The sequence below is a fragment of the Rana temporaria genome, chromosome 7, assembly GCF_905171775.1.
Source record: "Rana temporaria chromosome 7, aRanTem1.1, whole genome shotgun sequence".
In the NCBI taxonomy this organism is placed as follows: Eukaryota; Metazoa; Chordata; class Amphibia; order Anura; family Ranidae; genus Rana; species Rana temporaria.
In genome coordinates, this window is record NC_053495.1 from 187,895,048 (window position 1) to 187,919,714 (window position 24,667).

At 46.0% G+C, this 24,667-nt stretch overlaps 1 protein-coding gene across 3 annotated transcripts in view; it reads left to right on the top strand.

The window, feature by feature from the left end:
• The window catches only part of ZZZ3 (zinc finger ZZ-type containing 3), a 72,836-nt gene extending 53,558 nt beyond the window's left edge, over positions 1–19,278 (top strand). For all 3 annotated transcript variants that reach the window (XM_040360662.1, XM_040360663.1, XM_040360664.1), the window contains exons 10-12: positions 4,766–4,900; positions 7,335–7,435; positions 16,425–19,278. In XM_040360662.1, the coding sequence (XP_040216596.1) occupies positions 4,766–4,900; positions 7,335–7,435; positions 16,425–16,569 (381 nt within the window). In that variant the 3' untranslated portion in view covers positions 16,570–19,278. The remainder of the gene's footprint in view (positions 1–4,765; positions 4,901–7,334; positions 7,436–16,424) is intronic.
• The last annotated feature ends 5,389 nt before the right edge of the window (positions 19,279–24,667 follow it).

Sequence of the window (24,667 nt, forward strand, 5' to 3'; positions counted from 1 at the left end):
GGTATCGGGACAACCCTATTTATCTGTGTGCCTGGCAATTTCAACTTCTCTGTTAGCGCCGTTCTTAATGGTCTTCGTTAGACAAATGCGCAGCTTCTGTAGTGACATCAGTTTGAGTTGCTTCTGAGATCATTCAGAATTGCATGATTGGTGCATTTGACCTGCTTGAAAGTGCTTTTGCATTCCTATAGACTTTTATAGGTATAGAAGCCCTTCTGAAACAAGCGAAAGCCTGTCAACAACTTTTAGGCCCCTTTCACACTTGTACGACTTGTCCTGCGATTTGGGACTGTAAAGTCGCAGGACAAGTCGTTCCCCATAATTTCCTATGACAAGCATTCATTATAGTGCGACTTCAAAGTAGTCCCTGCAATACTTTGGTCCGACTTTGATGCAAGTTACACAGGCATTCCCTGAAATCGCAGCAAAAGACGGGGGCGCAAAATCGCGTGTCTTTGAAGTCGCGGTAGTGTGAAAAGGGTCCTTACACTTTATACGTGAAGCTGTCTATCACCAACGTGGGCCATACACCAATCAATTTAACAACAGCTTCAGAATTAATAATGTCCTACACCACACAGCTCAACAACTGATCAGATGTTATAGATCACCATTTTGACTGCTTACATTTTGGTTTTGTTACATAAAGTAAACTGGGTCCAAAATGATCACTGTCGAAATATTGAAAATGATAGTTTCATGAATAAACAGGTCCATACATGTATGGCCAGCATAAGCATGATACACCATGCCCAGTAAAGAGTTATGCTGGCCACTTACCGGAATTGTAGCTTGCTGTGCTTGATGGAGATATTGCTGATTTCCAGAGGCTTTGTGAGGCCTTAGGCAAAACTTCACATGGGGCCCCACTCACGCCCATGATGGGAAAAAATAATTCAAGGACAAGAGCCTCTTCCCCACAACCCTGGCCAGTGGTTGTGGGGGTCTGTGGGCAGGGGGCTTATCGGAATCTGGAAGCCCCCTTTGCTCAAAGCGCCCCCCAGATCCTGCTCTTTAATAACTAAGGGGCGGGGGTCACCCAGTGATGTCACCTGGTGAACCTGCCCCTTGCGGTCACATTGACTGAGGGCATGCTGGGTCATTGACGTCACAAGGGGTGGTGTCACCAATATTGACTGGCTGTTAGGGACGCTGGCGGCCCCGCTCCTGAGTCAGGGCTCTTAACGCTGCCTGAGCACAGCAGCGTTATGGTCCCCTGTCCCTCAAAACTGGGGTAATGCATTGGGCAAGTTAAGTGGCCGCGAGGCCCCTGTGAGTGTGAGGCCTTAGGCGTCCGCCTAATTAAAGAGCCGCCTCTGCTGATTTCTTTTTTTTTTTTTTTTTATCAGAAATAGGTTTATTAAAGATCAAATGATTTACATATACGTCATGACTTCCAGTTGCACAAAAACATAGTGCCCAAACATCACAGCCAATCATCCCCATCCCACCTCCCCAGACACGGCCCTTGCAGCTCAGGGCTATACATATGCCTCTGCTGATTTCTGAGTTTAGCCTCATCTATTCACAGATCCCTGTAAATGGATCTGTGAATGAAAGACTTAAGGCCCGTACATGCGATCGGATTTTCCGATGGGAATTGTGTGATGACAGGGTTTTGTTGGAAAATCTGACCGTTTATATACTCCATCAAACAAATGTTGTCGTATTTTCTGACAACAAATGTTGGATAGCATGCTTTAAAATTTTCCAACATCAAATGTCTGATGTCAGATTATCCAATCGTGTGTACACAAGTCCTTCGGGAAAAAAAATCCTAAGTACAAACACGCATGCTCAGAAGCAATGTTTACCATAAGACAACATTAGCAGAAGTTGCCCAAAGGGTGGCGCTAAAGAGCTGGAAAAAAAACTATAGTGTCCTGCTTGTTGGATGACAATTCTATGCCGTTTGTATGCAGAACAAGTTCACGGGCAACGCCCTTCGGACAAAATTCCACGTCTTTGTCCGATGGAAATCCGATTGTGTGTACCAGGCTTAAAAGTCCTTTCCCAGAGAAAGGCCTCATACACTCTGGGTGTCAAAAAAAACAAAACGCTACTTTTAAGGGTATTTGTTTTTTTTTTCTGTCTCTAAACGCTCCTCCACGTTACACTATGTGAGCTTGCATGCAGAAACGTTTAGGAGAGGAGCGTTTCGGCAGGAAAAAAGGCGCATTATTTTATTTTATTAATGTGGTGTACAATTTTTACATTTTTTCAAAGGGTGGAATATGCTTTTTAGGACCTCATGCACAATGCAGCTGTCAAATGCCTGTTTTAGGCTGGGATCACACGTTTGGGAATTGGATGCGTATTTTCCTGGATCCAATTCGCATGACAGGAGAGTGTGACTGGCTCTCAATGGAACCGGTTTATACAGCTCAGGGGCAGCTGCAGCGTGCACAGCAGAAGAGTCCCGTGTGTCTTTGGATTTTTTCAGGTTCAAATTCAGCCAAAAATTCGGACTTAATTAGAATATGAAACAATGGATGGGGATGCACCAGACCTGCTGCTGCGAGCCGCTCCGCTCACAGTGTGAACCCGGCCTTGCAGGCGTTTTTTATTTTATTTTTTTCCTGCCCCTAAACGTCCATGCACACATAACATACATAAGATGTGGAAAAAAAACGCGCTAGTGTAAACAATCAATAAAACTACAACAATTTTAAACTAAACATTAATTAAGAGGCTGCAGCTGGCGTGCGATACACAAAATGACACAAAATTTGGAGCAAAGCCGCGCCATAAACATTAAACTGTATTAATAGTGATTGCCAGAGGTGTATATGTTTCAAGTCCATACATAGGAGATAACCAGCAAAGGACACCCTTGAATCAGAACCAGTCCATATGGTGAGGTTGATAACCAGCTGTTGACACAGGTCTCAATAAGAGATTTCAGCAGACACATTCCCAGGCAAAATTCACACCACCAAAGTGACTGGATACATAAAATTAGTGAACCCTTTACCGATAATGAGAGGCCGCTTACCAGAGGGCAAGCGCAAATGAGCAAATGGCTATAGCCCAGCCGCAGCCTTTAATATTCACAGCATCACTCGGGAACAGATATCGGGAACCGCTCAATGGTGTCACCGTCCAATACATCAAACATAGAAGTAAAAACAGCATTTAAAATCAAACGAAGCCGGCCGGCATACAAGGAGCCCTCCTCCTTTGCATAGTGACGTCACTGCGCGTCCTCCCAGACGCGTTTCGTCATCAACAGGACGTTTTCAATGGGGGTGAAAACGTCCTGTTGATGACGAAACACGTCTGGGAGGATGCGCAGTGACGTCACCACGCAAAGGAGGGCTCCTTGTATGCGGGCCGGCTTCGTTTGATTTTAAATGCTATTTTTACTTCTATGTTTGATGTATTGGACGGTGACACCATTGAGCGGTTCCTGATATCTGTTCCTTAGTGATCCTGTGAATATTTATGGCCGCGGCTGGGCTATAGCCATTTGCTCATTTGCGCTTGCCCTCTGGTAAGCGGCCTCTCATTATCGGTGAAGGGTTCACTAATTTTATGTATCCAGTCACTTTGGTGGTGTGAATTTTGCCTGGGAATTTGTTTGCTGGTTATCTCCTATGTATGGACTTGACACATATACACCTCTGGCAATCACTATTAATACAGTTTAATGTTTATGGCGCGGCTTTACACATACATAAGAATTTACAGGCAGAAGGCAGAAATCTGAACGCACCAAAATAGCGTTCCAGAGGGAAGTGTTTGGGCAGAAAAAAAATGTCTAATGCACTTAAGCCTGTGCAAACGTGTCTATACACTAGGGGGTAGATTCACTAAGACTGTCGTAAGTCCTAATCCCCGTCGTTGTATATTTAAGCGTATTCTCAAACTGAGATACGCTTAAATATTGCTAAGATACGACCGGTGTAAGTCTCCTACGCTGTCGTATCTTAACTGCATATTTACGCTGGCCGCTAGGGGCGTGTACGCTAATTTACGGCTAGAATATGTAAATCAGCTAGATACGCCAATTCACGAACGTACGCCCGGCCGTCGCAGTACAGATACGCAGTTTACGTTAGGCTTTTTCCGGCGTAAAGATAAACCACCAAAAACATGGCGCAGCCAATGTTAAGTATGGACGTCGGAACCGCGCCGTTCGTTAAAAACTTAAAATACGTGGGGTCACTAGAATTTTACATAGAACACGCCCCCAACCAGCCTATTTTGAATTAGGCGGGCTTACGCCGGCCCAGTTACACTGCGCCGCCGTAAGTTTCCGCGCAAGTTCTTTGTGAATACAGGACCTGCGGCTCAAACTTACGGCAGCGTAGTGTATCTGAGATACGCTACGCCGGCCAAAATCTACGTAAATCTACCCCTAGGTGTGCTTAGCATTTTATTCTTTCATTTCGAGAACTCCTAAACACTTGACATCTCTAAACCCACTTAAAAAAACTTGGCTTTTCTCATGTCAAGAGAGAGGCATTCAGAAGAGCCAAGTACAAGTGCATGAAGCCTAAGGGTTGCCGAGCAAGTCTGCAGATTACTAATTCAGGTCCTTGTCTTTTTATATTTTGAATGCTGGAGACAGCCAGGCAGCTCCCATATTTCAGCATAGATTTGTTGTAACATCTGTGCAGGGTTGGTCCTTGTATGATGACATCGGTGAGAATTTCTGCCGGACCACTAAATACACAGGAGAAGTACATAAAACGTGTGTCTTGTAGATCCTTGTTATCTTATCCTGGAAGCATCACCCATACACTGATTTATCTTCCCACAGGATGAGGAGTCCATTCCCACTGCTTATTATGGCCTACCAGAGTATAAAGAGCTACTTGAACTGAAGAAAATGAAGAAGCAAAGACTCCAAGAGATGGAGGCTGACAGTGGTTTTGTGCAGCATGTTGGCTTCAAAGTAAGTTTTATTCTGTGAGACAAAAGAGATTTGTCTAATTTCCAGATTATAGAGGAAGATGGGGCTCCCTGTGTAATGCCCAGTTCTTACTAGCAGGTGGCGCTGTATCACTCTACAATGGAGTTGTCCATTTTTAATCACAGTAGATCAGTCGAAGTTAAAGGGGTTGTAAAGGTAAATGTTTTTTCACCTTAATGCATCCTATGCATTTAGGTGAAAAAACATCCGATGGTACCGGCCCCCCGAGCCCCCGTTTTACTTACCTGACCGTTCGAAATTCCCGGGCGCGTCCATGTGATGTTCTTGGGTTCCCAGCCTGGCCGTTGCTTGGCTAGGCTGGGCGGATTGATAGCAGCGCAGCCATTGGCTGGCGCTGCTGTCAATCACAGCGGATGACGCGGCGTGCTGGGGGGCGGGGCCGAGTGATACAGTCGGCGGCTATGGCCGCCGCTGTATCACGGGAACGCGCTCGCAAAAGCTTTCCACCATGCGAGCTCGCTCGCATGAAGGTAGAAAGCTTTTGCGAGGAGGAGCCGAGACAGCCGCCGAGGGACCCCAGAAGACACGGTTCGGGGCCACTCTGTGCAAAACGAGCTGCACAGTGGAGGTAAGTATAACATGTTTGTTATTTAAAAAAAATAAAAATGTTGACTTTAGTGTTCCTTTAAAGCCAATTTATTTATTACAGGTACTCGTTTAGCACCATCAATTTATGCAGCGTTTTACATAGATTTTGTACTTTCACACCAGTCCCTGCCCTCAAGGAGCTTACAGTCTAAGGCCCCTAACTCACATTCATACATACACATACTAGGACCAATTTAGACAGGAGTCAATTAACCTCCCAGCATGTCTTTTGGAGTGTGGAAGGAAACCGGAGTACCCGGAGGAAACCCACTTAGGCACTGGAAGAACATGCAAACTCCAGGCAGGTAGTTTCATGGTTGGGATTTGAACCAATGTTGTCTTCTGAAGAAAAAAAGAATACACTGAAACATATTTTTATAGATTCCAAATTTTTAGAAGAAGTAGAAAACCCCCACAGCTGCCCCCTTTGCTCCTGATCAGCAGGCCCGCATTCTCCACCAATCAGCAATTGTATTAAGGGCTGCTTGTTTTCTTCTTTTGTTTTCCCTCCTCCATCACTAGGAATGCATTGGTTTAGCCCAGGTTCAAACTGGGCTGCGGCCGCGATTACAGAGACATCTGTGCAGGTTTCTGAACAGATATCAATGTAAATCACCGAAATCGCAAAAAGTAGTACAGTATCTGCTTTTTGAAATCGGTGCAGCGCTACAGTTGTGGCGGTGCACCGATTAGGACGGCGCCATTGCCGGCGAATGCCGCAGATTTGACAAGCAGGGATCAGGTGGGTTTCCCAGGGCTGGGATGTCCCTTTGCGACAAAGTTGGCAATGTAATTCCATGAGGCAGGCTTAAAAAAAGTTTCACTCTAGTCTAAGTACCTGGATAATTTACTTTACAGGAGGATCACCAGACAATGTATAGTTAATTTATTGATTGCTGTAGTCTCCCCCATCTCACCAGAATACTTCTCCACCCTCTAGTTGTTACTTTGGAGCAGGTTTATACTGTAAATCCACTATATTACCAAAAGTATTGGGACACCTGCCTTAACACACACATGAACTTTAGTTGCATCCCAGTCTTAGTCCGTAGGGTTAAATTTTGAGTTGGCCCCGCCCTTTGCAGCTTTAACAGCTTCAACTCTTCTGGAAAAGACTGTCCACAAGGTTTAGGAGTGTGTCTATGGGGATGTTTGACCATTCTTCCAGAAGAGCATTTGTGAGGTCAGGCACTGATGTTGGACAAGAAGGCCTGGCTCGCAGTCTCCGCTCTAATTTATGCCAAAAGGTGTTCAATCGGTTGGGGTCAAGACTCTGTGCTGGCCAGTTAAGTTCCTCCACCCCAAACACGCGCATTCATGTCCTGAATAAGGATGAGCTCCAGCGTGTTTGCACAGTCCATGTGCAGAGCCTGCCAGGAAGTTGGCGCTGCGCTAATCACAGGCAGGGAGACATTTCCCGATGCTCGGCTGCAGAGATCGGGAAATGTCCGCTTGTGATTAGCGCAGCGTGGTTCCGACTTCCTGGCGGGCTCTGAACATGGATCGTGCAAACACCCCGGAGCTCATCCTTGGTCCTGAAAACCATATTGGGTCGTGGAATCGGGGGTGGGATAAAGCTCACTCTGTATTTTGTTCCAGAGTTCCCAACCTGCCTTTCACTACTTAGACCTGCTGCCCGTCTGCCTTATTACCGTCTCTCAATAGTTATAGAAATGATGCTTCATTCAAGAGAGTGATGTGTAAATGAGCAGTTTATATAGACCATTATTTCTAGTAAGTTGTATTGTGTGACTTTAGATTTATGTTGGTTCTGTTGTATACTTACGTCTGTGCTGTTGTCTTACAGTGTGATAACTGCAGGACAGAACCTATCCAGGGTATCCGGTGGCATTGCCAGGACTGTCCTCCTCAAATGTCTGTGGACTTTTGTGACTCATGCTCAGACTGGTAAGTGTGATCGGAGCCAAGTAGGCTTAAAATGTTACTAAACCCACAACAGTAAGATCGGTCTGTATATGTAGTAAAGCATGCTTGTTATACTCGGTGTGGAACCTGTGTTAATCCTCTGCAATGTGTAAAAAAAAAAAACGCTGCTTAATCCTGTCTTCTGGAGCTGCGGTGGCTCAACGCGATTGGCACTACGCTGACAAGCCATTCACCTCTGCAGCCAGGGGTTCGGATCCCGGTCTCGGCTACATGTGAATTGAGTTTGGTGGTCTATGAGTGTGCTATGCGAGGTAAGCCTGCGCTTAGTACGCCCACCCCCCTCCCACAAAAACCACCACACTTACACGCACTCGAAATTGAGTTAACATGCACGCACTTTGACCATGCGGTCTTTAAAAAGAGAGGCGAAGGACTAACGGGGCTGGTTGAGCGGGGTAGATTCTCTCACTCCCTTGTAAGGAGTCCCTCTGCCCCGTTGGGCTTCAAAGCGGAGCAGGTAGGGCGGGCTATGTGGGAGGACCCCCTCACACACCCGCCATTGCCAACCGGGGCATTGAGAAAGGTGGCAGATTGCCTCTGGGGGAGGCCTGCCTACTCCCAACTCCTGCAGTCCGGCTCCTCTCTCGAGTACACGCACAAAATACACTTAAAAAAAATAAATAAAAAATCCTGTCTTCTCTGATCCTCACTTATCTGATCCTGCCCTTCTTCTACAGTCCCCAATCATTCTGCTGATAGTACAGAACCTTGTGGGCAGTACAGAGCCCTGCTGATAGTACAGAGCCTTTCACACTGGGGCCGCATTGGCGATAAAGCGTCACTCGTTTTAGCGGTGCTTTAGCGTTGTTTAAGCGGCGCTTTTCAGCCCCCAGCTGGGTGCCAAAGAAGGGGTTAAAAATGCCTGTGTTGCGGCGCTTCCGAAACGCTGTTCATTCATTGCAATGGGCAGGGGCGTTTTGGGAGTGCTGTATACATTGCTCCCAAACCGCCCCAAAGATGCTGCTTACAGAACTTTTTCTACGGTCCCGCAAGCGCACTGCTCCGGTGTGAGAACACTCGGGCTTTCACATTCGGGCTCAGTATTCAGGCTCTTTACAGGCGCTATTTCTAGAGCTAAAACGCCTGAAAACTGCGAAAGTGGTCTAATGGTGTATACAGTATATATTTTTGTTCTTCTCAGAGTGGATTAGAAATTTTGCTCCCTAACCATGTAGTTAATAATAAATTTTTACTGCATATAGATATTTATAATTATTTATTTAAAAAAAAATTAAGCTTTACATATTGACTAAGTTATACACCACACTTTTGTTAAGGTTATTATCCGATTAATCAAAACAATAATCGGCCAACTAATCAATTATGAAGAGCCTTAGGGGGACCAGTGACCCCCATACATTGATCAGTGCTATAAAAAATAATGCACTGTCACTGTATAAATTACACTGGCAGGGAAGGGGTTAACACTGGGGGCAATCAAAGGGTTAAGTGTGCTCCTAGGGAGCGCATGCGCCGTTCGTGAAAAAATCCCAGTGCACATGCTCGTAATTACACCGCAAGTCGTCATTGCTTTAGACGTGAGCGTAACTTACGTACAGCCCTATTCGCGAACTACTTACGCAAACATCGTAAAATTTTCAAAACTCGACGCGGGAACGACGTCCATATTTAACATTAGCTACGCCTCATATAGCAGGGGTAACTTTATGCCGAAAAAAGCCTAACGTAAACGACGTAAAAAAATGCGCCGGTCGGACATACGTTTCTGAATCGGCGTAAATAACTAATTAGCATATTCATCGCGTAACTATACGGAAGCGCCACCTAGCGGCCAGCGTAAATATGCAAAGTGTATAAAGCAGAAAATGTAGTGAAATGACTCTCATAGAGTCCAATACAGTCCTGCAGCAGCGCTGCAAACTCTACGCTTGCTGTGATCCTAGACAGTGTTGAGGTAAGAAAAGATGTGCTCCAATCACCACTGTTGTTCACCACGTGGGGGATAAGGAAACCCCTTCAGGGGATACACTTACCAGATGGTAGATGTAAAACAGCATGTAATCCACCTTATTCGTCAGATTTTCACCATATAATGATATTCAGCATATGTATATGAGGGAAAAAAAGCTCATATAGAGTAGTAACGTTTTTAAAAAAGGTTTTTCTTTCTCGTACATCACGGGACACAGAGCGGCATATTCATTACTATGTGGGTTATATGGAGTACCTTCAGGTGATGGACACTGGCAATCTCAAACAGGAAGTGCCCCTCCCTATATAACCCCCTCCCATAGGAGGAGTACCTCAGTTTTTTCGCCAGTGTCTTAGGTGTTGGTCATGGTTTAGCTTACCTCCACATCCTTGGGATTAAGGTGGGCTAACCGGTTCTGTCCAAAGGCCTCAGTGCTAAAGTGGTCAGCAACCGGACCCCAAACCATTGGGGTGTAGCCCATAATGCTTTCTGTTCAGAGAGCTGGACCCTGGGCCCAGAACTTAGAAACCTTTGGGGGCCTAATGTTTCTGTTGCCAGGGTGCTATATGGGCCCAGGACAGTGGCTCCTTCATAGGAACCCAGGGCCTGAAGGTCTAGACGCCACCCACGGAGATGGGGGAAGATTGGACCTCTTGCTGTGCAAAAGTCCTGCGGCATGGAGCAGGTAAGTATTGGGGGAGCTTGCGGAACTTGGTTCTTAGCAGGTTCCCTGCAGGGGGTGCACAGGGGGACAGGCCTGGGTATGCTCTGCATTGGCAAGGAATCACTATGTCTATGACAGAGACAGGATGATTCAATCTTTTTTCCCCAGTAATATGTGACCTCCCTGGTAAGTGTTGTTTAGCTGGGCTGCTGGCGCTAGGTGTGGGATCTCTGTAAGAGGGGAGTCTTTTTCCCATGCTAAAAGGAGGTCTGTGACCTACCTAAAGGGCTTACCTGCCTGGGTGCCTGCGCTGCTCCGTCCTCCTCCATGTGTGATGGCCCCCGCCGACGGGGGCGCGCGTGCCCGAGATATAAACGATTTTCGCGCGTTTCTGTGGTGGGGACGCGTCCCGGTGGGCGGCGAATCACAAGTAAAGGAAGGGGAGGTCCTTCCATTAGCTGCCAAGAGCTCAGTGTCATCCTGAGCTAAAGGAGAGGAGGACACAGAGCGGAGCACGCCGAGGACACCCGGTGGCGAAAGGAAGAATTGCAGTTTTTTCTAAAGACTGTCAAACCTACAGATAGGTTTTCTTTTCCTTTTTTCAGCAGATGGCTATTGGCAATACTTAGTGGGAGACAGAGTGGTTTCTTTTCCTCTTCAAAAAAAAAAGGAAAAAGAAGAAGGGAAAGAACTGCTGATCTCCCTTCTCAGTTTGGGCGTTAGTCTCTATCGCTCCCAAACCGACAGATCCCCTTAGCTACGTCTGTGGCTGGGTGATAGCAGGTGTACCTCGGTATTGTACCATGCCTTCTGGGTCAGAGGGTACAAAGGGTGGGGATTCCCCCGCAAAATCCGAGGGCTCAGACACGGCTATGCCGCTGCTCTCCCCACAGGACATATCAGGGCACGCCTTGATGGGACCTGGGGGATCTGGTGCTGGGGCTGATCCAGGTCAGTCCAACCCCGACTTTGTCACTGAGAGAGTTCTTGCTGTTTCTTTAGGTGAACTAGAGAAAAGAATGGCAAAAAGGATAGCTAAAGCTATATCGGGTAGAAAGCGGACTAGGTCTCCGTCACCCGAGCAAGAACCCTCAGACACAGAAATCCTTTCCCTAGGGGAATTGGATAGACTTGACGCTTTGGACCAGGGTGGTTCAGAGATCGAGGATCTGGATACTGAGGGGTCTGGTTCAGCCTCCCAAGGGGAAAGTTTGTGGGTTCAGGCCTTAACGGACATGGTCCATGAGGCATTTAAGTTACCCATACCAGAACCTCAAGTATCGGCGGTTTCAGCTTTAGGCTCTTTAAAAACGCCTCAAAGCAACGCAGTTTTCCCGATCCATTCTCTACTCGAGGAGGTCATGTTTCAGGATTGGATTAAGCCAGATAGAGTCTTTTTACCACCTAAAAAATTCTCTGTTTTATATCCTATGGAGGAGAAATTCTCCAAAAGATGGGCGCCCCCGGCGGTGGACGCAGCCATCTCCTATGTGAACAAATCTTTAACTTGTGCGGTGGAAAACGTACAGGTGTTTAAGGATCCGGTTGATAAACGCTTGGAAACATTACTGAAAGCCTCCTTTACTTCAGCAGGGGCGATAGTTCAGCCCGCTGTGGCTGCTATTGGAATTACCCAAGCATTATCAGATAAGACTAAGCAAATGCTTAAACTTATCCCTGCCCAGCAGGCAGAGGAATTTTCGGATATACCGAGGGCTATACGCTTTACGGTGGATGCTATCAAGGACTCCATCCAGCAGGCATCACGTTTATCCTTATTTCTAATCCATATGAGAAGGCTCTTATGGTTGAAGAGTTGGGAGGCTGAGCCCCCATGCAAAAAGCTCCTGGTAGGGTTTCCCTTCCATGGAGGACGACTCTTCGGAGAAGATCTGGATAGATATATTCAGACTATATCAAGCGGCAAAAGCACTCTCTTGCCAGTCAAGAAGAAAGCCCGAGGGCCCGCGTTTAAGCGCCAGCCCTCCCCGGGACAGGGGCCCTCTAATACCAGACAGTATCGACGGCCTCCTGCAAGATCAGGCTTTAACAATAAGCCACAAGGCCAAGCCACTGGGGGCAAGAAGCAGTGGTACCGCAAGCCTGCGAAGCCAGCCCCCAAGTCGGCCTTATGAAGGGGCGCCCCCACCCACGATGGTGGGGGGAAGGCTACGTCTCTTTGCAGAAGTTTGGGAGGCCAGCATTCCCGACTGCTGGGTACGGTCTTCCGTGGCCACGGGCTACAAACTAGAATTTTCAGAATTCCCTCCTCCTCATTACCAGGAGTCAAGAGTACCAGGCGACCCGGTGAAGGGAGCCGCGTTGATGGCGGCATTGAATCATCTGCTGTGCCAGAAGGTGATAGTAGAAGTACCAGTCCAGGAACAGGGCTTGGGGTTCTACTCCAACCTGTTTATCATCCCAAAGCCCAACGGCGATGTCAGGCCAATTTTGAACTTAAAGGGAGTAAATGCGTACCTAAAGGTCCGCTCATTCCGGATGGAAACTATTCGGTCAGCTGTCGCCGTGCTCCAGAAGGACGACTTCATGGCGTCCATAGACATAAAGGATGCTTACCTTCATGTGCCAATTTTTCAGCCACATCAGGTATTTCTACGCTTCTCGGTGGCTCAGCGTCATTTCCAATTTGTGGCGCTCCCCTTCGGGTTGGCTACGGCCCCCCGGGTATTCACGAAGGTCCTAGCCCCAATCCTAGCCAATCTAAGGACCCAAGGGGTCACGGTCCTAGCTTACCTGGACGACCTCTTGGTCGTAGACTACTCGTTTCCTGGCCTGGAACCTCGAGAGGTTCGGCTGGGTCCTAAATCGAGACAAATCAGCATTTCGGCCCACAAGGCAGCTGGAATATCTCGGCATGAGATTGGATACAGAACAACAGAAGGTGTTTCTACCTCTATTAAAGGTCAAGGCCATCAAAGAGCTAATACAAATAGTTCTGAGCAAGAGAAAGCCAACTGTTCGCCTATGTATGCGGCTACTAGGCAAGATGGTGGCCACCTTCGAGGCGGTACCGTATGCTCAGAGCCACACTCGCATCCTGCAGGCAGCCATCCTGTCAGCATGGAGCAAGAGGCCTCAGGCCTTGGAGATTCCTTTGCCACTCTCACCAAGAGTCCAGCAAAGTCTATCTTGGTGGTTAAACCCTCAGAATCTCCTGAAGGGAAAGACGTTCAGTCCTGTGACCTGGAGGATAGTAACCACAGACGCCAGCCTGATCGGCTGGGGAGCAATTTTGGATGGTTGCACTCGCCAGGGCACTTGGGCAGCGGCAGAGGAGCAGTTGCCCATCAATATCTTGGAGCTCAGAGCTGCCCGGCTAGCCCTCAGGGCTTGGACGTCCAAACTGCAGGGGTTCCCAGTGAGAATTCAATCGGACAATGCCACGGCGGTGGCATACATAAATCACCAAGGGGGAACCAAGAGTCAAGCCGCTCAGAAAGAAGTGAGCTTGATTTTCTTGTGGGCAGAAGCCCATGTGCCCTGCATATCGGCTATATTCATTCCCGGAGTGGACAACCTACAGGCGGACTTCTTAAGTCGCCAGACTATTGCCGGGGGAGTGGTCTCTGCATCCACAGGTCTTTCAGACACTCTGCCAGAAGTGGGGAGTGCCGGACGTGGATATCATGGCATCGAGACTAAACAAGAAGCTAGACAGGTACATGTCCCGCACAAGGGATCCCAGAGCCTGCGGAACCGATGCGTTAGTTTGCCCTTGGCATCAGTTCAAACTTCTTTATGCATTTCCCCCGCTCCAGTTACTACCCCGCCTGCTGCGCAGGATCAGGGTGGAGCACATACCAGTCATCCTGGTAGCTCCAGCATGGCCCAGAAGGGCATGGTATTCACTAATCCTGAAGATGGTAGTGGGAGACCCTTGGACTCTTCCTCTACGGCCAGACCTGCTATCGCAAGGTCCGATCCTCCACCCTGCCTTACGGCATCTAAATTTGACGGCCTGGAAGCTGAATCCCTGATTCTCAGGGGTAGAGGTCTGTCTCAGAAAGTAATCTCTACCCTAATCAGAGCCAGGAAACCGGTCTCTAGGGTGATTTATTACAGGGTCTGGAAGGCCTATGTAGGCTGGTGTGAGTCCAAGCGATGGCTTTCTCGCAAGTTTACCATCGATAGAGTATTAAGTTTTCTCCAGCTAGGAGTGGATAAAGGACTGGCATTAAGCACAATCAAAGGACAGATTTCAGCTTTGTCAGTGTGGTTTCAGCGGCCGCTGGCCACCCACTCGCTAGTTAAGACCTTCCTTCAAGGGGTCTTACGTATTAATCCTCCAGTTAAATCCCCGCTTTGTCCGTGGGATTTAAATCTTGTTCTGTCAAGTTTACAGAAACAACCTTTTGAGCCGTTGGCTGAAATTCCTTTGGTTTTACTAACAAGGAAGTTAGTATTTTTGGTCGCCATAGTTTCCGCCAGAAGAGTCTCGGAACTGGCAGCCTTATCCTGTAAGGAACCATATCTTATTTTACATAAGGACAAGGTCGTTCTCCGCCCTCATCCTTCCTTCCTACCGAAGGTTATATCCAGTTTTCATCTAAACCAGGATTTGGTATTACCATCCTTCTTCCCTAAACCTACTTCCAGAAAGGAAGGGTTGCTGCATACCTTGGATATTGTCAGGGCCACGAAGGCCTATCTTAAAGCTACAGAGAACATTCGGAAAACAGATGTGTTGTTCATTTTACCGGATGGGCCCAAGAAGGGGCAGGCAGCTGCAAAATCCACCATCTCGAGATGGATTAAACAGTTAATCACTCAGGCCTACGGCTTGAAAGGGTTGCCTCCTCCAGTATCATTAAGGGCTCATTCTACTAGGGCCATGGGCGCCTCCTGGGCAGCACACCACCAGATCTCTATGGCTCAAGTTTGCAAGGCGGCAACCTGGTCTTCTGTCCACACGTTTACAAAATTCTACCAGTTGGACGTAAGAAGGAATACTGATACAGCCTTTGGGCAGGCAGTGCTGCAGGCTGCAGTTTGAGACCCTCGGATTCCGGGGGCTCCCTTTTGAGTTAAATTTAAAAATTATTTTTCTCAACTAAGTTGGATTTATTATGATTTGAGTATATCTCTAAATTAAATCCTTGTGTCTTGGGAAGATTTCTCCCTCCCCTCAGTAAAGCATTGCTTTGGGACATCCCACATAGTAATGAATATGCCGCTCTGTGTCCCGTGATGTACGAGAAAGAAAAAGGGATTTTTAATACAGCTTACCTGTAAAATCCTTTTCTTGGAGTACATCACGGGACACAGAGCTCCCACCCCTCTTATGGGAAACATTTTGGGAGGCATACTGCTTGCTACAAAACTGAGGTACTCCTCCTATGGGAGGGGGTTATATAGGGAGGGGACTTCCTGTTTGAGATTGCCAGTGTCCATCACCTGAAGGTACTCCATATAACCCATATAGTAATGAATGCCGCTCTGTGTCCCGTGATGTACTCCAAGAAAAGGATTTTACAGGTAAGCTGTATTAAAAATCCCTTTATTAAACAAAATCCCCCAATGAGGCTTTCCCCTTTAGTAATATGCGTACCATATAATGATAAAAAGCAGGCATGTAATATAAATCTGTGTTTGGCTCACGGTTTTGACCCTGAAGACCGCTCTGATGGATATCCGCTCGGCGGCTTCCTGGTTCTTTCCTCGTGGAGCGCACACGTCACTTCCGGTTGCTGTGTTTGGAGAGTCACGCCCTGACGCGTTTCGTCACTTCCGGACTTCAACTGAGGGCATGACTCTCACAGGCACAGACCGGAGTTAAATAGAGCAGCACCGCCCGTCATCTCCGAATGATCGACGCCCACACAGCGTAAATATGCAGCCTAATATACGACGGTGTAAGACACTTACGCCGGTCGGATCTTAGAGAAATCTATGCGTAACTGATTCTCTGAATCGGGCGCATAGATACGACCACGCACACTCAGAGATACGACGGCGTATCCGGAGATACGCCGTCGTATCTCCGTTCTGAATCTGGCCCTCTGTCTTTTTTGTTTGTTGCGCAAAAAATTTAAAACGCAGAAGTGATCAAATGCCACCAAAAGAAAGTTTTATTTGTGCATGATCGCGCAATTGTCAGTTAAAGTAATGCAGTATTGTGTCGCAAAAAAAAAACCCTGGTAAGGAAGGGGGGGGGTAAATCTTCCAGAGGTCAAGTAGTTAAAGAGGAGTCTGGAGTTTGGCGAGGGTGAATAGTGCTTTCCATCTTCTTTTTTTTTTTACCTGGAGGGGACAGGATTTAAAAAATAAAACTAAGTTACCATCTGAGAATTGAATTCAGGAGCAAATACTTTCTTTTTTGTTTTTTCCTGCAGTTTGCACGAAACAGAAACCCACAAGGAGGATCACCACCTGGAGCCTGTGTACAGGGCAGAGACATTCCTAGATCGAGATTACTGCATGCCACGCGGCACCAGTTACAATTACCTGGACCCAAACTATTTCCCAGCAAACAGATGACGTGACCCAGCCAATGCGCCGGCTGAGAAATCTTTTGCAGTCACCAGGGGGCAGTAGAGAGCGGACCATGCACTTGTCAGCAGACCCCGGCCTCCTCCCGAGACTCTGCTCACAGCATGACACCTACCTGGACAGCTCCACCAGACTCCACTTCGCATCTACAGCAGTCCAACATTCCACAGGCGTTCGGGACAAACCTCCCTGGGAGCCTTGTCCGCTACAGGCCGTCAGTCCTGGGACTACTGATCATTTCCACCAACTCACAACGCACGTTACAGCAACTCCTCATTTTCCAAAGGCTTCCGACGAAAACAATAATCGGTCAAAAAAGAAATGTGAACTATTTATATTAAAATTGGTTTACTAGCTTGCAGTTTTGTGAAATATTATTTTTCTCCTTTTTTGCACAGAAACTGACGTTTTCAGAAGGTTTTAACCAATCACAGTGTTTGTTTAGAAGAAGCTACTGTTTAAAAGACAATGTGGAGGGGGGGAGGGGGAGATGACTTGCCCACCTAATGGATTAATTCTGTTTTCTGTTAGACTTTGAGCTGCTTTTAAAGACAAACTACAATCAAGCACTACAGATTCAGGTTTCTGTGGCGGCTTCTCCAACCAGCTCGTGGGGGGGTGTGAGCGCGTGTGAATGTCGAAATTTTGAGATCTATTTTTTAAATGTAATGTTCTGATGATCATGTGACGTGTACACAAAATGGTGATACAGTGCCACTCGTAGTAATTGTGTCAAGTCTAACACTTTAAACTTTTCTTAGGTCCTCCCTTCAGGAAAAAAAACTAAAGATTTAAAGGGTTAGTCCCTCCAGAACTGGGATTTTGAGTCATCTGCTGGCTTGGCCTTCTGTACGTCTCTGGCCTGCTTTCCTCCCTTTACAATTGCTGCTGCATTCTTATAGAATCCTGCAGGGAAAGTGAGTTGCCTGGTGGACAGAGCTAGGAACTCCAATGGAGGAAACCACACACAGCCTGTGATTGGAGAGGCTTTTGAGGTGTTCTCTTCTGACAGTTAACTGTGATTGGACCGACTGATTTCTAGACTAGTAGCCGATAGGATATTTAGCGACTAAGATGGAAATAAGGTCATAGAAAACCTGCATCAGTGTATGTATGTGGCTCCCATGCCAGCCTACCCCTACGTAAGATGTACACTTTCAACAGCTCTACTGAATACCCTTATCTGTTGGCTTGGCCAACACCTTGGATACCTAGAGTTGTAGACATTCTACCCGACTTTAATAAAAAATGCATAGAAAACTTTATGCTATGCTATAATACTATGCTCTAATTTAGGACGTTCCTTAACCGTCTCCTACAAGTCAGGTGACCACGGCTTAGACATTGATCATGGGACCTCTTTCAAAAGATTTTGTAAGACAGTTAGGCAGAGCTGGCCAATCGGTGGCTCTTCCAGAACACCTATGTAAGATGTACATTTACAACAGCCGTGCTGAATACTCTTTATCTGTTGCCTAAAAATGTATAGAAAACCTCTATAATTTTAGGACGTTCCTCAACCGTCTCCTACAAGTCAGATGACCACTGCCAAGACATTGATCATGGGATCTCTTTCAGAAGGTGTTGTAATGCCTCGTACACTTGGCCGGATTTTCCGAGGGGAAGAAATGTCAGACGGGCTATTTTTCTAGGAAAGTCCGGTTGTGTGTAGCCTCCATCGGACTTTTTTTTTTTTCGGAAGTCCGACGGACCTTAGATAGAGAACCCGTTCTCTTTCTTTCTGATGGACTCGCGGCCTACTTTTGCACGGTGTACAAGGCATAAGAGAACCTAAGGCAGAAGTCCGACGGACCTTAGAGAACTCGTTCTCTTTCTGACGGACTCGCGGCGGACTTTTGCACGGTGTACAAGGCATAAGAGAACCTAAGGCAGAAGTCAGACGGACCTTGGAGAACTCGTTCTCTTTCTGAGGGACTCGCGGCGGACTTTTGCACGGTGTACAAGGCATAAGAGAACCTAAGGCAGAGCTGGCTAATCAATGACTCTTGCAGAACACCCACGTAAGATGTACACTTTAACAGCTCTTCTGAATACCCTTATCTTTAGCCTTGGCCAACATCTTGGATAGCTAGAGTTGTGGACATTCTGCCCAATTTTGATAAAAATGTATAGAAAATGTTATGCTATGTTATAATGCTGTGCTATAATTTAGGACGTTCCTCAACCGTCTCCTTCAAGTCAGGTGACCACTGCCAAGCCATTGATCTCTTTCAAAAGGCGTTGTAAGACAGTCAGAAAGATCTGGCCAATCAGTGACTTCTCCAGAACACTGATCCCTCCCCTCTAAGAAGAGGCAGGACATCAGGCAGAGCTAGCCAATCCGTGAGTCTTCCAGAACACCCACGTAAGATGTATACTTTTAACAGTTCTGCTGCATACCCTTATCTATTGCCTTGGCCAACATCTTGGATAGCTGGATTTTTTGACTTTCTACCCAATTCCATAAAAATCTATAGAAAAATGTTATGTTATAATGCTATATTATAATTTTAGGATGTTCCTCAACTGTTTCCTTCAAGACAGGTAACCACTGCCAAAACATTGATCAAAACATGGATCTTTTTAAAAAGATGTTGTAAGTCAGAAAGATCTGGCCAATCGGTGACTTCTCCAGAACACTGATCCCTCCCCTCTAAGCACAGGCAATGTGGCTGACAGCTAAGCGATGAAGAGAGCCAAGAACTACAGGAAAGTTCAGGTTTCTTTTGGACATTAAAGAATATCAAATTGAAACATCAAGGTAATGTCCTTTTTCTGTATTCTGTAGTTGTCCAGCTCAAAGTCTCTGCCTAATGGACCAATATTCAGGCATAAGTCAGCCGTAGAGGGAGCTTTTTTTTTTTTTTTTTCCTGCAACCATAGTCGGTGTTGATAGGGGAATCCATCTCGCAGAGCCATTGTGTTCTCCCAACGAGGGAGAAAACCGTGATTATTGCTAGCAGCAACAATAGCCGATAGCAGTAATTGCATGTGAAATATGACAGGCTGGTTGTAGATCGATCAACTTGGGTACATTCAGCCTGCCTGTACATGGTTCAAATCAATAGCCAGCATAGGCCAGTGATGACACATTCTGCCTGGTTTTCTGTCTTGCCATACCTTTTGACAGAGACCCCATGATCATTGCTATTGCCTAGGCCAGTGATGGCGAACCTTGGCACCGCAGATGTTTTGGAACTATGTTTCCCATGATACGCAACTACACTGCAGAGTGCATGGGCATCATGGGAAATGTAGTTCCAAAACATCTTGGGGGGGCCAAGGTTTGCCATCACTGGCCTAGGCAGTGGTCACCTTACTTGAGGGAGACAGTTGAGGAACATCCTAAATGTATTTATAGAAACGTACTAACCTAAATGATAGAAGTTACTTGTAATTAATTATGACAGAAGTCCTACAACAGACTGAGATCCCATAATCGGTGCCAAGGCATTGGTCACCTTACTGGTTGGAGACAGTTGAGGATCATCCTAAATTGTAATTTACCGAATTTGTAGCCACTTACTAACCTAAATTATAAAAGTTACTTGTAGTTATAAGTTACAAAATTCTACAGCAGACTGAGATCCCATAATCGGTACCAAGGCATTGGTCACCTTACTGGTTGGAGACGGTTGAGGAACATCCTAAATTGTAATTTACCAAATTTGTAGCCACTTACTAACCTAAATTATAAAAGTTACTTGTAGTTATAAGTTACAAAAGTTCTACATCAGACTGAGATCCCATAATCGGTGCCAAGGCATTGGTCACCTTACTGGTTGAGGAACATCCTAAATTGTTACCTAATTTGTAGCCACTTACTAACCTAAATTATAGAAGTTACTTGTAATTATAAATTACAAAAGTCCTACAGCAGACTGAGATCCTGTAATCGGTGCCAAGGCATTGGTTACCTGACTGGTTGGAGACGGTTGAGGAACATCCTAATTTGTAATTTACTGAATTTGTAGCTACTTACTAACCTAAATTATAAAAGTTACTTGTAGTTATAAATGACAGAAGTTCTTCAGCAGACTGTGATTCCATAATCCGTGCCAAGGCATTGGTCACCTGACTGGTTGGAGACGGTTGAGAAACGTCCACAATTACAGAACAAGCATAAGCTTTTCTGAACATTTAGTAAAATCCGACAGAACTTTTTACATCACCATACAGGTCCACTTTGAGCTGATGAAACACCTCGTACTACTTTCCCAATTTTGTTTTGTTTTTTTTCCTTTTAAATGGTTATCTCTGTGTGTGCTCATGTTATTAATATGAGAGAGTAATTGCCAAATAGTCGATTGGGTGACCATGAAAAGTTTGTGTCATCCTGTTGAACAGTAAATTGTGTATGGCACTTGCAATGTCGTCTTTCAGTTGTAACGCGCACATATTTTTCCTTGACAGAATTTTTGTTTTGTTTTGTTTTTCGTATAAAGATGCAAACGAACGGTCCTTCCATGACAGTGTCATGAAAGATAAGCAAATGAAAAGTGAGCGATCATGTGTTGCGCTCTGGAGAGTTGAGACCAGTAGATGAATTGTCCCTCCAGCATCTGCTAAAACCAAAAACTGGTTTTGCTGGACTGACCCTTTAATTAAAGACGTGGCCCTCTGCCGCAACATTTTGGGAGGGAAGATTGATAAAAACCCACCTAAAAGACAAAAAAAAAAAAAAAATACTAGAAAATGAACTGCCTATTGTAAATTCTATGTGTATTGTAATTTCTCTTTTTGTAGTCGCACAGAATCCATAAAAAATGTATTTTTATTAATATTTAAGCAAGTGGTTACATAGATCTATGCGGTGAGCTAGATATGGTCACGTGATCTTTTGTATATGGCATCCTTGTATAACTTGACCCTCCGCCAGATAGAGAGCGCGAGTGCGGGGCTGAGGGGGCGTGGCTGAACTCTCTGGCAGGGAAAGGATAGACATATTGTATTTTTTTTTTTTTCCCTCCTCCCGTTCCCTTCTACATGTAAACAGTATGTTCTTAAAAGAATTGTCAGGAGGACTTAAATAAAATGTGTGGGTACTATTTGTTTGTACATAATGTCATTTTTGGCCTCTTGAATTTTCATCCAGGTACGCCCCCCACAAAAACAAACAACAACCCCACACCAGCCAATGATCAAGGCAGCCAACCAATGTAATAAATACTCAACCAAACAGCTCTTATATTTTTATTGAATGTGTATTGTCAGTAAAACCACTATGACATCATAATGCATGTCATCTATTTTACAGTTGTTCTCATAATCTGTTACAGCATCCATAAAGAAAATCCGCCAAACAAACAAAAAAAAAAAAAACTTGGCATATAATCAAAGCTGCGTTAACTGTGACAAGTCTATTTGTCTGTGAACCTTTTGTATTACTTTACCATCATGCCTTGCACCCCCTGACTGACAATTTAGACCAGATTGACAGCGGTAGTTCTAAACACAAAAAAAAGGAAGTGCCACTGATTGACACAAACGCTAAGCGGCAGCTTTTGACAGCCTGTCTCTTCCATGTACTAGAAGTGCGTGATGTTAAAGTGACATTAAACCCAGACTTGACATTTTATTAAGACTATTACATCTGATTGTGTCCTGTTTTTTTTTTTTTTTATTATTGTTGTAGAAAAAGTGTTCTTGTGGTCGCAGTTACCTGTCCAATTCCATATTATAAGTAACAATGTTTTTGGCGGCAATCTTCAATTCTCTGTGTTGCCACTCAGTCTGCATATGCTCTGGAATTCCTTATTTCCATATTAAAGCGAAGTTCCACCCAAAAATAGAATTTCCGATTCCCCCCCCCCTCCCGTGTCACATTTGGCACCTTTCAGGGGGGAGGGGGAGCAGATACCTGTTTAGTCCATGTATTTTCTCCCACTTACGGGCATAGATCGCCTCAGTATCTGTGGCGATCTACAGCATGTATGGCCCCTCCTCCGTCTGTCCCCCCCGCTATCTTCTGAGAGACACACAAGTCCCAGAAGACATCAGGGACCAGTGAGATCGCGCAGCGCGGCAGGGAACCAGGAAGGGAGGGAGGGGAGAAGGGGGATAAGGCCCTTTACTCACCACTCCAGGGATGCCCAGCTCTGTCTTCCTGCTGAAGCAGGGGATTATTACTTACCCTTCCTGAGGGTTGTGCTGGAATCATCCTAGACAGACCATCTACTGCATGGTAACGGAGGTGACTGTCGGCCCGGCTGCTGCGACTCGGCCCTATAGACCGGTCATATGCGTGCCCTGGAGCGTCTAGCTTACCGGGCCACCGGTAGAGCGATGGGCATGTCGTAGAAGACCCAGTGCGTAACTATGGTTGGCACACGCTTGATGACTGAAACTGGGGGGGGACTACAAGGACCTGGGATCCAGCCTGTCGCCCAGTCGGCAGTTGATCGAAGATCACAGAAAAAATAAAACCAAAAATCCAAAGTAGATTGAAATAAAGCCTCCAGGCCTATGGGCCCGAAGGGAGCCATGTCTTCTCCTTAACTAGGCAGAAAAAAACTGAACTGCTTGGTGCAGGCTGAGGGGATATAGTCAGTAGGACCGCCCCCTGGGTGGGGCCGTTCAGCTTTGAAGTTGTTGACACTTTCTGCCTAGTCATTCTTTGTCAAGATTAAGGCTGTGTCCGTCCATGAACTCAGAGAAAAGGATTTTACGGTGAGTATAAAATCCTTTTTGTTTTGTTTTTTTGTTTTTACGGAACTCCGCTTTAATAAGTTGCCCCACGTGACACTTTGAGATCATCCAGGTTTGAGATTGATAGCTGAGCTCTGATTCGTCCCTTCACTGTTTATCATCGCTGAGTATGTGGGCGGAGGTCTGGAAAGCACGTGATTTATTACACAACGCTTCTAATGGAAACGTGAAGCAAACTCATAAAAGCAATGCTTGCTTCTATGTGTTTTGTTCAAATAATGTATGTGGAGCTCCCCGCACGTATTCAGCAATGACTGACAGCTGATAATTGACTTATTGCTCCACTGTTTATCATTGCTGAATGTGTGGGCAGAGCTGAAGATCATGTGATCCATTAAAAACTGCTACAAATGTAAATAAAACGTTATTTAAAAAAAAAAAAAAAACCCATGAAAGTGACTATTGCTTTCATAAGTTTAGTTCATGTAATGTTTGGAGCAGTTTTTATTGAATCACATTATCTCCAGAGCTCCGCCCACATACAGGCATACCCCACCTTTAAGTACACAATGCGACCAGAGCATGTATGTAAAACAAAAATGTACTTAAAGTGAAGCAATACCTTTTTTCACTTCTGGGGGGGGGGGTCAGGGGATGTAGTGGGGGATCAGGGCCTATAGTGGATGGCCATGGGCTGTAGTGGGGCGGTCGGGGAGTGAAGTTTATAGTACTGTACAGTAATCCACTTACGTTTGAGTGAGTGAGAAACTTATATAGCGCAACACATGCGAACTGAATCGCCTCTGGGTGCTTGTTATCCATTCCCTGGGCCCTCAGAAGAGATGGGTCTTGATCTTTCTCCTGAAGGCCAGGTGGTTTACCTCCAATCGGATGTTGGGTGGTAGGGCGTTCCATAGTCTGGGTCCTTGGACCGCAAATCTTCGTTCTCCTTTGGACTTGTATCTGGCTTTGGGTATCTGGAGTAGATTTTGGTTGGTGGATCGCAGAATGCGATTGGTGTTGTAGGCTTTTAGTTTCTCGCATAGATATTGGGGGGCGTTTCCTTGAATACACTTATGCGTTAGACAGAGAGCTTTGAAAGTGATTCTGTCTTTTACTGGCAACCAATGAAGGGATCACAACGAAGCTGAGATTGATTCCCATGTTTTTTTCCCAGTCACAAGTCGAGCGGCCGTATTTTGAACGACTTGCAGACGAGTGATTTGGTATTTTGGGAGTCCGAGGTAGAGGGCATTTGCGTAGTCAAGTCTGGAGTTGATAAGTGTCCCCACCACGACTGCTATGTCTTTTTTTGGGATAAAGGGGGTGAGTCTGCGTAGAAGGCGCAGCAGATGGTGCGATCCGCTGACTACTGACCCTATTTGTGCATCCATTGTCATGTAGGTGTCGAAGATGACTCCAAGACTTTTGACTTTGG